Raw genomic sequence first — 14762 nt, 5'->3', positions numbered from 1 at the left:
ATTAGACGTATTTATGGAGACAAGATCCAACCCACACGTGTAACATTCTGAGAAAATTCAATACCTATTATTGAGAGAAGATTGACCTTAAAAAATATGTGTGATTAATTTGATATCTACATCTGCGCATCGCAGTCTTGTATATAGAATAGATGCGCTGATCGGACACGTTGATAAAATTAAACAATTACACATCATTTTAAATAAATCATGACTCAAATATTGAATTTGAGTGTGGGTTGGATCTTGTTTGCAGAAATACGTCAAATTTGAAAAAAGAACGTTTTTGGATTCGTCATATTATTTATCCTGCCAAAAATGCAATTTCATTCATACAACTCCTAATTCCCTTTTAAAGAATTAGTAAACTATACAATTAAATAAATTGTTTGACTATTTAAATTTATAACTTACATCTTGTTTTCTTTCCCACGTCTTCATCGCTGATTTATATTTTTCAAATTCATGACACCAGTTAGAGTATATTTTTTGATATTCGTTGCTCTTCTCCGGTGGAGAACATCTGTAACAAAAAAAAATTAAAATTTATTATTAACGAAAAAGGGTAGACTACACACATATTGAACCTGTAAAAACATATTATTTTTTTAGTGAAATTTTGAATTTAATATGGTAAACTATGCAGTGATTAGACATGTAGAAAATAAACAAAAGTTTACATAATATATGAAATTATAATAAGTTTAGAATATGTTGATGTTTTTTTGAAAAAATCTTACCTGTGAGAATCAACGGTGATATTATATGAGCAAAGTAGAGATCCTCCCAACCAACAATCGTAGACGCCTGCATCAGCTTCTGTTGCAGCTATGATCAGTAAACCGTGCTCTGATGTTTCGATGTATTTATCAGGCCTGGTAAAAAAAATATAAATAATGTTATTATAATCATTTGTTGTATTAATATTTTGCATTTATTTTGTAAAAGTAATATTTTACAACAGTAGAGTTATTATTGTCAATTTTTCATAATTTATAAACAAATTCAAATGTATCATTTAAGTTATAAAATCTAGATTATTATAAAAGTGTGAAACTATAAACTGACCTGAATACAATCTGGTAACGTCCACGCTCTTTGGAGTAATGGAACCAAGTGACGGACTGTGGCTGGAGAACTTCTGGCATCTTGACAAAGCTGCCGAGGTGAAGGCTCTGGCCCCATGTTACCGTGATCCTTTTCTGCATGACGGAAGAGTCACAGATGTTAGCAGTATCGTTGGCGACGTCTTGGAGTAATCTATGGAAATAAAAACACGGTAATTTTTTGCACATAATAACAACAGTAAAGTTAATGTTTAGTAGCTTTAAAATACACATTAATTCACATGTTTTATCAATGGAAATCTATGATATGTTTCGTTTAAAAAAATTGACAAGTAACTTCTATTTTGATTTAAAAGAAATCATTAATATAGATTTTTGTATGTTCTGTTAAATACACATAATTCATCATGACTAAAAAATCTTCTAAATTAGTTTTTAATTATTTATGGTTCTGAATATTGCGAGCCAGACTAAATTAATGTATTACCATATAGTATATATTAATATAGATATTAAAAATTTATATATTAGGTAGAGTTATGTTACGGGTATAGAATATCAGAATCTACTAACCCTGGCTGATAGGTCTTGCAGGTATTGGAATCCTTATCCCAGCCGCAGTAAGGGTCTCTGACGCAGCGCAGGCAACTATCGTAGCGTCGGGCACACATCACCAACTGAAGTTGGCGAACTCGCTGGTCTGATCCGACGTACAGGGATCCGTGGACACGAGATATTTCCATTGCCTGTGAGTTTATTTAAATATATTATTAATAAGATATTTCACGTGACTAGGATATATGCTCTGGATGATACCAGAGTAAGTGGACGCTAGGTCAAAGAACAGTGAGTGAATTATATTTAATAATTTATCATTAATTTTATAACTTAGTGTTCATCCTAGGCGTGGGTACGAAAAATGACGGCTTTACCCCATTCCACTTACAAAAATGGTTAGTTTTTCTTGAGATTTAGTAGTTTATAAACATTATACGATTTAAAGGTAGCAAAAATTTTCATTTCATTTAAACATCTTAGAAAGATTTTAATTGTTACTGAAGAAAGTTGATATAGTTGATGGACTTAAGTGTTTTAAAAGTCCGTTTCTAATATGAAAGAAGACCATGAGATCGTTACAAATTTAATTACAATGTATGATAAGGGGTAAGTCGGTTTTTTATTATATTGTTACCTGAATTGGTTCTGCAGGTGTGACGTCAAATATATCCAGAAGAGTGGAGTAACTTTCACCGTTTCTCATCCACTGCACGATTTTGTGAACTTTTCCGTCATCTGTGGACAAAGTAGAAGAATCATATTAGTAAAATTAGTAATCAGCAAAAAATATTTATAACGCGAATAACTGAAAACACCATAATAGTTATATCAAGACGGCTAAGAGCAACTTAACTAAGCTTAGCGCAAAATACTCCGCAAAATCTTTGGACCCACGTTGGAAAATGGGAACTACAGAATAAAAATGAACCACGAGTTGGAAGAGCCGATTGAACAGCAAACAATCATAAGATACTGTAAGTCCCAAAGACTACGATAGGCGGGACATGTGGAGTGAATGCCTGAAGTTAGAGCGCCAAGGATCATGATGAAGTGGCTACCCCAACGGAAGAGACCCAGAGGCCGTCCAAGAAGGAGATGAGCTGACGCCGTAGAAGTGGACTGGCTTCATATAGGAAGACCTGGTAACTGGAGAAGTGTGGCGAGAGACCGGAGTGAGTAGAGAGCAGTTGTGGAGGAGGCCAAATCCCACCCCGGGATGTAGCGCGGTGGAAGAAGAAGAAGAAGCTTAGAGCAACGAGGATAACAATATAATTGAAAATAATTAATGTGTATTTGAGGTGAACACGTTTAACTTACATGTGACTATTGAGTTCAAAACTTTATTACTATGTAGCTAAATTCACACATTGTGTTGTTTTCAGATAATGGGTATACTGTATGTGTATTGACACAAAAGTTAAACAAATCGATACCATGTTATACTCGTAAAAAGACAGTTGTAGTATAATATATACAAGGTTAATTATAATAGGCTCTGAGTAAAAAATGTGATTTACCGTTAATTGTATAAGACCACGGAGAGACGAAATAACGTACCTAGTTCAAGTTTTTGCTGAATTGGATTTCATTATAAATCCAAATATATGTGATATTCATTACCTACGTCGGATGATAATTATTTCAGATAGAAGACTTAATAAGATATATCAGAATTTCAGATTAAATTAGAGATGGAAATTAAACAAAGCATGTTTTATAAAACTGGATAATATTAATATTCACCATGATAAAACTTGAATATATTGTTTTTTTGTACAAGTCGGTTTACGGTAAGCCAGGCGGGAACGACGCTAATTTTCATAGCCAATTTTGGCAAAATTCATGAACTGAAAATGAAAACCTAAACTAACCTAACAAATAATCCAGTACCTATAACGGCTATTTTCAAAATTTGTTTGCTACTGGCTTCCCTTAAACTGACAAGAACTTGTTATAATATAAATCGGTTGACGATTCGCCAATGTCAATGTCTAATATAAAATATAACCCATCCTTTTGAATACTTATAAGTTTTACATACATAACTTGAAAACACCTCACCCACCAGAAAAAAAAATATATTGGTGGGTTTATATCTGAGATGTTTTAAAGTTATGTATTTCAATATTATGGAGTGTTACATTCTCAAAATCTTGTGAATTTATCATTTGAATAAAAGAAATGGTTTATTATAATTATGTGTGAATTTAGACGTTTTTATATCAGTCAAGAATGCTCTGATTCTACCCACGTTTTTATTACGTATTTTTAATATCCAATAGTTATTTTAAATAACTGTAGGTACATCGAAACTAACTTTTTTGGATAAGGTTAATTTTGCATACACTTCTGAAATATTATTAAACAATCATTTTTCAAGTGAGAAATTATAAAATAATAATTACAAGATAAAAAAAACTTGTTATATAACACGTTTTTAAATTTTCTGTTGAATCATATTATAAACTTGACACTTCTATGTTTTAAATAATACTTTTTTTTTGTACTTGATAGAAATTAATTCTGAATAAATATAGCATACTAAAATGTCATTTTTACATTTCATATTGATTTCCATAGTAACGCACGTAGGTATTTATTAATATTTTAGTTGCTAGGACTGGACACACAAGTAAAAATTTGTACTGGACAAACAAGAATACGAACTAATAAAAACGTGGTAAAAATACGTACCTAGTTAAACATTTAAAACAGTCAGCTACGATACTCGGCTCCTTTTGTGTGTGTCTGAACAAAAAGTGAGCAAATTCGAAAAAAGAATATTCATGACTCACATTTTCATTGTAAAACAAACCCCGTTTATAAATACATATTATAATTCATCAAAAACTAAATTAGTTCTATGCACGGGATGAAAATTCAACCCCTAATGCAGGCATCGTAAATCAAATGCAATATCCAACGCTCTCAAAATGGCTTAAATAAATTATTAATAAGCGGAAAAATGGACTCATCCACCGTAACTACTTAACCCTCTACCCCCTAAAAATGAAACAATACCGAATGCGATATTATTTGGTCTGCCGCTAAGTCCCCCCCTTATATCTGGTCACGGGATATGTTATTATTTATGGATGTTAATACCTACATACATATTATTTTCACACAGGGTGGGTGTATTATAGTTTTTTTTTTATATATATATATATTTGATTATTTACTACTCACTACAGGATTATATTAAAATTTCGTGCTATGATCGAATGAATTAGGAACTAAAAAAGTTTCTATTATAGTCAGACCTTACTGATATAACGATTGTCTTTGAAAACGTTACAAATAGGGAATCCAATCCCGAGCCAAAATTCAAATTCAAAATTTATATTTACAAATAACATTGATTAAGTCGGTCAAAAATAAATCTAGTATAATTTATACTATGTAAGACATTTATTGTTAATATTGTATACGTTCAATCTTGGAAATACACAAGTTTAATGGAGTAAATAATATTGTAATAAAAACAATAATGTGAATTTAATATGAGATTGCTGTTTCTGATAGTAAAGACATAATGAATGGATTAGCGAGATTTAAAATAGTAAAGCAAATAATCATGGCGTACTTATGGCCTTTCCGCTTCATAAATCTAATTAGTCAGCCAAATATGAAACCGTAAAACGTATGATATCATGGCAGAATTACTTTGTTAAAAGTGCGAAGCATTGTTTTTTCCAATCTTTCTCATTTTTAATAATTTATGTGAAAAAATAAAATGAATCAGCAACCTACACATGGGTATAAATCAAACTTCATTCAAACTCAGTTTATTTCTAATGTAGTTATTTTTTATTAAAAGTATTTCTTCTGTTATATTTTCGCTTTTATTTTATTTTCCATAAAAATTGATAAAAAAAATCAATCCCGAAATCCCGGGATTATGTTTATCAATCCCGGGATTCAAATGTATCGAAAATAGCTCGGGATCCCTAGTTACAAACGAATGCCAGGACAACACAACGGCAGACATCTAGGTGCCGCACATATAAATAAAATACGCGAAAAAATAGGCGTAAGTTACAATTTGACCTATAAAATAGACACAAGGCAAAATATCTAATATATACCTACAATAAAACAAGATTTATGATGAAGAAACTAATAATTATCAGTGGCGAAGATTTGAGTTAGGATGTGAAGATCCAAAATAAATAGTGCTTGTTTTCATTGAACTAAGAATACAAATTGCAGATGGTGTTGGTTAGTTTTTAAAATTTAAATAAATTATGCCGAAGCCAAATCGTGGTAAACATAGTGGATCCGACAAAAACCATTTATTATGGCTTGGTTAAGGCAGGGTAGAAACGTTCAATTTATCGACTATACTATAAATACTATTACGTAACTCTCCATATTGCTCAACATTGACAGTGAAACCAAAATGTATTGTTTCGTCTAGTAATAATTCTATTTTGAACTCAACACAACGTATTTTGTGGGCCAATCAATACCCCGTTTATACGTGCATAGATTTACTATTTACAGTACGTATTATCACGGTCATAACAAAAAAATGAAAGTGTGAACATGTACTTATTATCGTGCATTTTTTTTTCAAATTTGGTTTTCGATTATTTCGAAAATTATATCTAAAATTATAATACTTACATCACTTTGGATATTTTGTAGATAGAATAATATTTTTTATCTATTATAGTTTGTTTTTTTTTAAGTGTCAACTGACAATTCAATAAAATGGAATACATGCTATAAAATTGTGTTTTATTTAACTAAACAAATAATCAATCAAAAAATATTATAGTTTGATTTAGACAGGGCTTAATTATTTAAAAAAAAAATGAACCAACAATAATAATGTGTGTATTATGTATTCTTAATCCAATAAAAACAAATAAGTATGAATGAAAAGGTGGGCCACTTTCGACGTATTGCCCAAAATATACCGAAATTATTATGGTTTGGTTTAGGGAGAGCTTAATTGATTTTTAAAAACTAACTAACACCATCTGTAAATAATTGTAGTCTTAGTTCAATAAAAACAAATACGAATCACTGACAAAGTTTAATGTGCACTATTTATGTCGGATCTTGACAGCCTACCTACACACTTCGTATAAATTTATAACTAGATATAAACTGGCCTTGTGGCCATTGAATGCCTCCTGCGCTTTGCATACAATATAACATTATGTATGAATGTAATAGTGATTATATCAAGTCAGTGATACTATATTACGAGAACACTGATTCTATCAGGCAAAAATAAAAAAAAGATATCAAAGAATAGTGATATAATTATATTCCAATATTCCCAATACGATTACGTACAAATTTTTCCATGGAGAGTACTATAATAAGCCTGTAACGTACGCATCTCACCCTGTATCCGAACGCGTGGGGTGAGGCCTAACCCCCTTTCTCATACTGGCTAAGTTAACCCCCTTTCTCATACCGAGAAACTTACCCCCTTTTCCCATACTGGTTCGCCAATACTCCGCAGACCAAAGAACCGACCAAACGAAATCCCAAAATCCCGTAATTTTATTTGGTCTACACGGGGGCGATGTTACATGCATCGTTTAATTCGATCGCATTAAATTTTATCGTTTAAATTGGGTTTTTTTTTTATTAGTTACACTATTTTGTTACACGCGATAGAAAATAGTGAAAATGAAATTGACGTTTTTGTTAGCTTTTATTGAAAATGAATACTTATTATATTATAGTTAATACAATATCAATAGCAAAAAAACGAGTGTATGTGGTGCCCTCACGCAAAAGAAGTACAACTTTTTGTCGTGATCTGCATTTTCACAATCTTCAATGTATAGCAATTATGCATGAATCATTTTCATCATTGTAAACTATTCGGTTTTCAGTTCCACTAAGCCGTCTCGCACATCTAAACTCGTCACGTATGCAACGTGTCAAATACGTCGATGTGACGTAATCGTTATTCACAAAACAAACATCTTTGCATACTGCTAGAATAAAACATTTATTTTGAGAAAAAAACTCACCGGTCGCCGCATCCCATACATCGTACTCGACGTTTCGAGAGGTTACGCGCGACTGTTGCTAGGCGCCTATGTGCGCAGTCTTCACATGCAACATCGGTGTGACGTTCCTAGAACGTTTGATTCATGGCTGTGTGGCAGATGAGGTGACCGAGTTCACAACCGAGCGAGATTTTTTTTTGTTTTTAGAATCGCCTATAGTGGCTAAATTATTACAGTACCGCGCGCAAAAAATAAAAAATATTATATGTACATATATAATTTTGAAGAACACTTTCTGAGAGAGTATATTATAACCAATAGAAAAAATCTTTTTTGAAAAAAGTAAGTCACCCCGACGGGGAATCGAACCCTGTATCTCCCGAGTTTACACCTCATCCGTCGCATTTATCCATTATGCTACGGCGTAACATACTTATAGCGGCAAATTTAACTATTGGTCAATTTTAATACCTACTCATTAGCGCTCTTCCAAAACAGCACTGATGAGTAGGTATTAAAATGTGAATTATTCGTTGAATAAAAGAAATAGTTAATTATAATATTATATGTATTTATATTATTAAGATTATTACAACGATGACACTATTACTTAAATAAGTGAAAAATAATTATATTACCAGACTCATAATATTAATTATGTGACGTACATTATAACTACACAAAATGTCTAAGTAATCTTGCAATGTAATATGAACCTACGAGCGAGACAGCGCTACAAATTACGTGGCATTTAGAGACATATGTCCCTCTCTCCCCCACGCGGCGAGCTCACCCGGCCAGGCGCGACCCTTACGACTAATCCACGACAATTAGACGATTGAGACTGCGGGGATGAGTGTTCACTCTTTTTTCCCTCGCGGTTTATAGTTTTTTCGTTATTCGTACGTATCGCAGGGTCCAGAGGGAGACAAAGGATATAGAAATGGGAATGAGGGAAGAGAATAATAGCGCGTTTGCGGTTTGGTTTAGGGCAGACGCATTAAAACGGATAGACACAATAAACAATTAAAATACCCAAATAAATCTTAGCAATGAATAAAATAAAAACATACTAATATATTATATACAAATCTAATACCTACATTAGAATTCTTGTATATAAATTCTATACAATTACCAAGTATATTGTATTTTAAGGTGGAGTATACTGCCACAGTAGTTGACGGTAGAGACATTTAGCGATCGAATGCGAAAGATGCAATTTAATACAAAAAACTAATAATGTATACTCAGTGTCGTCATATGGATGCAGGAATGTTATGCATTGTTTAGTGCCGCCCACATGAAGGAACGAATACGGCTGTTAACTTTTGAGAGCACTGGCAATTTTCCATGAAGCAGACGATGCCTTAGTTAGTTTAGTTACTTAGTTAAAATCATAATGAAAGTGTTAAAAAATCCAACGATAAAAATTCACAGGGGGGGCCTCCAAACTTGTCAGCGCCTCTTATCTCCACGTATCTAACAATATCGCTGTTTTAGAATATGTTTCGTGGGAATGCTCTAATCGTCAGTGGGTGATGTATATGTATGTTTTTTTTTAAAGATTTTTGTTGTAGGTATAGAAATATCGAAATTCGAAGGTATTGAATATTTAATTTAATGGTTTTCTAAAAATTTTAGATGAGATTTATAATTTAAAACGTTTTTATTGATTTACAACATTAACTCCTTTATTATGTAGATTTTTCTGAGTTTTTTTCTCTAAACAATGAAAATATCAGTTAAGTAATATCTTTTGAAACTATTGAACTTAATATCTTTCATTCATTTGAACATAAAAAAAAATTTGATACTGAACTGAAGATTCCACAATTTTCTATAAAACATGACAAAACACGTGCGTACTTAATCCGTTTTACCTTCAATGATGAAATCAAGCCAAAATGCATTAATTGTGCCATTAGAAGGGTGTAGTTTATTATGTTATCTAGGGATGCAAGTCTTTATTACAGTCCCGTACTCATTAAAATTATACCCTATTAGAAACCTTTGAAGATAATATCAATAGAGTAATTATTTTCAGTGGCAACCCTTAGCCGGTCCAGAATGGCCGCTTAACTAGTACGTGCCTGAAAACGTAAAGTAACCCGTACACATGAAAAAGAATAAGTTTTGGTAGATTGAACGATAAAAATGATTAGACACAAAATTCTACAATACTCATTTAATATTATGTTCTCTTAAAACTTTTTTATAAAAGGACACGTAAGAGAATAAAATGATGTGTATACAATACTCAGTCAAATAAATCTACAAAATAAAAACGTTATTGTTTGCAGATATACTTACAATATATTATTATAGTTGTTGTTTATTCTTTGACCAGATTACTGCCAGAGACGAGATATATCGTTTAATAATCATCTATTTCTTCCAATTAATAGAGCATTAGGTGCAGTGGTCAGATAGCAGCGGTGGCATGGTGAGGTGAGGTATGAATAGAGAAGCGCTTGATCCAACCGTTGTCTATTTCATCGGTTTAAAAATATATCAATGGGCAGTGACGTCCCTAGATAAATTGCCGCCCCTAGCCAGCGCCGAAATGCCACCTCATTTTTTATACAGTATTTTTATCATCCTTTCATGAGTCCAATATCTAAGAAATGTGTTGTATGGATACATTACATTACTAATAACAAAATATCAGACTAATTATTCGCAAATCTGCACGTATCATTTCTGGTCGTCGAAGGCCAACGGAAGAAATCTAGATATCGCGAACCCGATAAAACCAGTGAGGTTTTTTTTTTTAATGTAAAGATATTTTCGTCATTACTAAGTTTAGTTAGCTATTTCTATATAGTCCAAATGATTCTCTTCGATTGCCGCCCTTCGAGTAACTGCCGCCCCGAGCGACGCTCAATCTGCCTACCCCCAAGGAACGTCACTGAAAATGAGTATATTTCTTCATATTATATTATTATCTTCATAATATGATATATTTTGAAATATTGATATTATATTATTCTATTCACTTCGTACTTCTTAATCGGAGAGATAGTGTGACATAATATGTTTGAAGATAACACTTTTTTAGTACTTAACACAGATTTTTTGGAAGCGTGGTGTCCATGGACTAATCAGATCTACTTTATTTTTTATTTTTAAAAATAATGTTTATTTATGAACAGAGTCAAGAGATGAATAAATTATTGATTTTAAATGATTGCATGATATTTATTAAAATAATGTATGTTATTTATACCATATAGTTTATTAATAATATTCTGTGCCGGTTAAATGGTTAACTGATACAAATTATACGATCTTATAGCTATTTACACTAACGACGTTATTTTTAACAAATTCTGAGAACGAGTGTTAACCTAGCGGAACAAGTATGTACCTACGACATATTGTATTTTATATTAATTAATACAATGTCTTTCTTCTACGAATTTACAGTTAACACCGGTAAAAAAAAGAAAACGTGATATTATAGGTACAAACACTGTACTAAAATACATGACTCATTACCTGTCAAATCGTACATAAAATACAATGGGTCTGACGTGCAGATTTATTGGACACACTAGTTCACTTTACTGTGAAAAGAGAGATTAAAAGGAGTGTTAGTAGCACTACTGAGTAAATTAAGTGACAATTCAGTACATGCAGTCATCAGTACATGCATGTGAAGTGGTGTTAAGATTTTTTACATTTATTAATTTTTAAACGCATTTATAAAACCATTAGTATAATTTATGTCGACATCATTATAGTGAAATATTTACGATAAAAAATTATATTGATAATCTCTGTGATCCCAAATTTGACAAGAATTAGGCATTTTATTATTCAAAAAATGGGCAAGATTTACACATTTGCAGATAATTCTAAAGATACAAATTATAAGCTATGTCTTTGACCATTTAAGTGTAATAAACATCCTACGAATAATGATTGCTTTATAATAATTATTGACCTAAGAATAAGGTAGTGGTTTTTTGAAATACGCCATTTCTTTTAGCATTCCCCAGTGGTTAAGCTACAACATATGGCCGTATCCATAAATTGATAACCTATAATTGAAGTAAGGAGTAAAATGATGTTAACATGTACCTAACCGATTTTTTTTTTAAACGTTACATTTTCAAACACGTGCAGTCATCAAATGTTTAAAATAAATATACAGGATTAATAGGGCTTCAAAATTATATAAATAGATTATCTACAACGTTTAAGGAATGTCCAGGATCATGCTTTGAAAATGCAATAAAAGCTCCATTCTGACCTACGCTGAACATGTCCGCCCTTAACAATTTCGGGTATCTACATATAACAGTTTTACATTATTATTATAATCTAGAAAATATTATATACAACTTCGAGACTATTTCACTCCAATAATGCAAATATACTCGTACATACAAGAAGTACTAATAATAATATACTGAAGCTATTCCATATCTTTGATTTTTATTTTTTAAATTTTTAGATGCTTGATGAATGAAAATACGTTTAGATGTAAAATTAATATGAGTGAAGGTTATAATAACTGTAGTATAGGTAGGCTGTTACGATTCAATATAAATAGTGCACCCGTAAACTTTTTCAGTTATACATATTTGTTTTCATTGAACTATGAATACAATTTGCTGATGGTACATACTGGTTAGATTTTAAAATTCAATTGAACACTGCCTTAAACCAAAATATAATATAATTAACTATTTCTTTTATTCAACGAATAATTCACAAGATTTAAGAATATATCATTCTGATTATTGAACATATATTATTTTGAAAAAAACACTTTCTGATAGAGTATATAATAACCAATAGAAAAAATCTTTTTTGAAAAAAGTAAGTCACCCCGACGGGGAATCGAACCCTGTATCTCCCGAGTACTAATAGCGAACAAATTTTAACTATTGGTCAATTTCTATACCTACCCATCAGCGTTCCTTCCAAATCAGCTACTTTGGCAATCGATTTTTGTCGATGTCACGCCGTAACATAATGGCTTAATGCGACGGATGAGGCGTATACTCGGGAGATACAGGATTCGATTCCCCGTCGGGGTGACTTACTTTTTTCAAAAAAGATTTTTTCTATTGGTTATTATATACTCTATCAGAAAGTGTTTTTTTTTCAAAATAATATATGTTCAAAATATAATAGTGTATATTATTATTATATGCTATGGGCGATCCGATAAAAATAGTGCACACATTTTCAGACATATTTATTTGTTTTGTATCGTTTAATGGCATATTATTAGATATTTTATAGATAAACGAATATTTTTTTACTATTATCTACTATGGTTTGGATCAGGAAGAGTTTAATTGAATTTTAAAAACTTACAAACACTTCAAATTGTATTTGGAGTGTATGTACCTATTCAGTGGCGAAGGGTGGAGGTAAGCTGTTAAGATTTGCTATAAATAGTGCACACTAAACTTTTTTATTCATATGTATTTGTTTTTATTGAACTAAGACTACAATTTACAAATGGTGTTAGTTAGTTTTTAAAAATCAATTAAATACTGCCTAAACGAAACCATAATAGTTTTGGTCTAATTTGGGCAATACGACAAAATTGTGCACACTTTTTCGTTCATCGTTTTTTGTTTTCGTTGGATTAAAAATACATATAACACATATTGTTGGTTATTTTTTTAAATCCATTAAGCCCTGCCTAAGTCAAACTATAATAAATAAAAAATATTATTCTATTTATAAAATATTCAAAGTTATGTATGATTTAATTGCATAATTTTAGATATTTTATAGATAGACATGTATTTTTTGACTATTATCTATTATGGCTTGGTTTCTCAGGGTTTAATTGAAATTTAAAAAACTAAACAACAATATCTGTAAATTGTAGTCTTATTTCAATGAAAACAAATATGTATGTCTGAAAAAGTTTAATGTGCACTGTTTATGGCGGATCTTAACAGCCTACCTCCACCCTTCGCACCCGGACTACCTAATATATTGAACAAATGACTAACATCCATTTCTTGTAAAAACAAAAACAAACCTCCACCTTAATTAACACATTGTAGTATTAGTTCAATGTAGTATCAATGTAGTATCAATGTAGCGCAATGTAGTATCAATGTAGTATTAGTGTAGTGTTCAATGTAGTATCAATGTAGTATCAATGTAGCGCAATGTAGTATCAATGTAGTATCAATGTAGTGTTCAATGTAGTATTAATGTAGTATCAATGTAGCGCAATGTAGTATCAATGTAGTATTAGTGTAGTGTTCATTGTAGTATTAGTTCAATATTAACACATTGTAGTATTAGTTCAATGAAAATATATACGTTTGTCTGACAAAGTTTAGTGTGCACTATTTATGTCAGATCTTAACAGCCTACCTCCAACCTTCGTCACTACTATACACTGCCGCTTAATATAATCATGTTGTATTACTTTTAAACGGCTGAATTACCATAATATAGAATAGGAGAAAAAATTAAACCTTATTATTTTAGGCTAGATCAATTTCTTGAATTCTATTTTCTAGCAAGATTTTCAATAATAATGATATTAGGAAAATTAGAAAGTTGGACTGTTATATAGTGCAACCGACATAATCATTTATTGGACAGTAATAAAATAGCGCTGGATGTTTATACGGATATTTTATTATACAAGTTATTTTTGCTATCAGGGATAGGAAACGAATGTAGGATATAATACTGTCCACATAAAATAAATGGCATTAACTATCATTTTAGTCAAAAGAAAAAAAAAACGCTGATGAAATGAGCAAAGAGAGACCATAATCAATAACGATGGCGTATTAATGATGCGTTTATAATTAAGATTATTTATTAAATCTCTGTACAATATATTCAGTGATCACGATTAGGTACCCATAGTTCAATATTTCACATTTTCGACGTTTCGGTTTTCTATTGATCAGGTTGACCTCCTACCCGCAACAAAATATACCTACACGTCGATATCTATAATCAGTGAACGAGTTTGACAATTTGTGGAAAAGGCGGATGTGAAGCAGAGTGTAGACGTCCCACACAGATTGCGAAATTGGCGCGAAAATTATGATTGTGCAAACATTAGTGTTCTCCGTTTTTTTGTACGGTGTTAAGTCATGGATCCCGAGAGCATGGAAGGAGCACAAGGCAATTGTTATTTATTATTTTTTAG

The 14762-nt window shown here is 31.4% G+C and overlaps 1 protein-coding gene across 1 annotated transcript in view; it reads right to left on the bottom strand.

Annotated features, from left to right (window-relative positions):
- Sema2a (Semaphorin 2a) overlaps positions 1–14762 on the bottom strand; it is a 515286-nt gene that overhangs the window by 1021 nt on the left and 499503 nt on the right. The window contains exons 11-15 of the mRNA XM_085949066.1: positions 2260–2360; positions 1641–1813; positions 1069–1260; positions 741–875; positions 415–523 (exon numbers count right to left, since the gene is read on the bottom strand). Coding sequence (XP_085805192.1) covers positions 415–523; positions 741–875; positions 1069–1260; positions 1641–1813; positions 2260–2360 — 710 coding nt within the window. The remainder of the gene's footprint in view (positions 1–414; positions 524–740; positions 876–1068; positions 1261–1640; positions 1814–2259; positions 2361–14762) is intronic.

This window comes from Rhyacophila brunnea, unplaced genomic scaffold, assembly GCF_057557595.1.
Source record: "Rhyacophila brunnea isolate RB1 unplaced genomic scaffold, BYU_Rbru_1.0 scaffold_21, whole genome shotgun sequence".
Taxonomy (NCBI): Eukaryota; Metazoa; Arthropoda; class Insecta; order Trichoptera; family Rhyacophilidae; genus Rhyacophila; species Rhyacophila brunnea.
The sequence above is the reverse complement of the archived record's forward strand: the minus strand, read 5'-3'. Positions and strand labels throughout refer to the sequence as shown.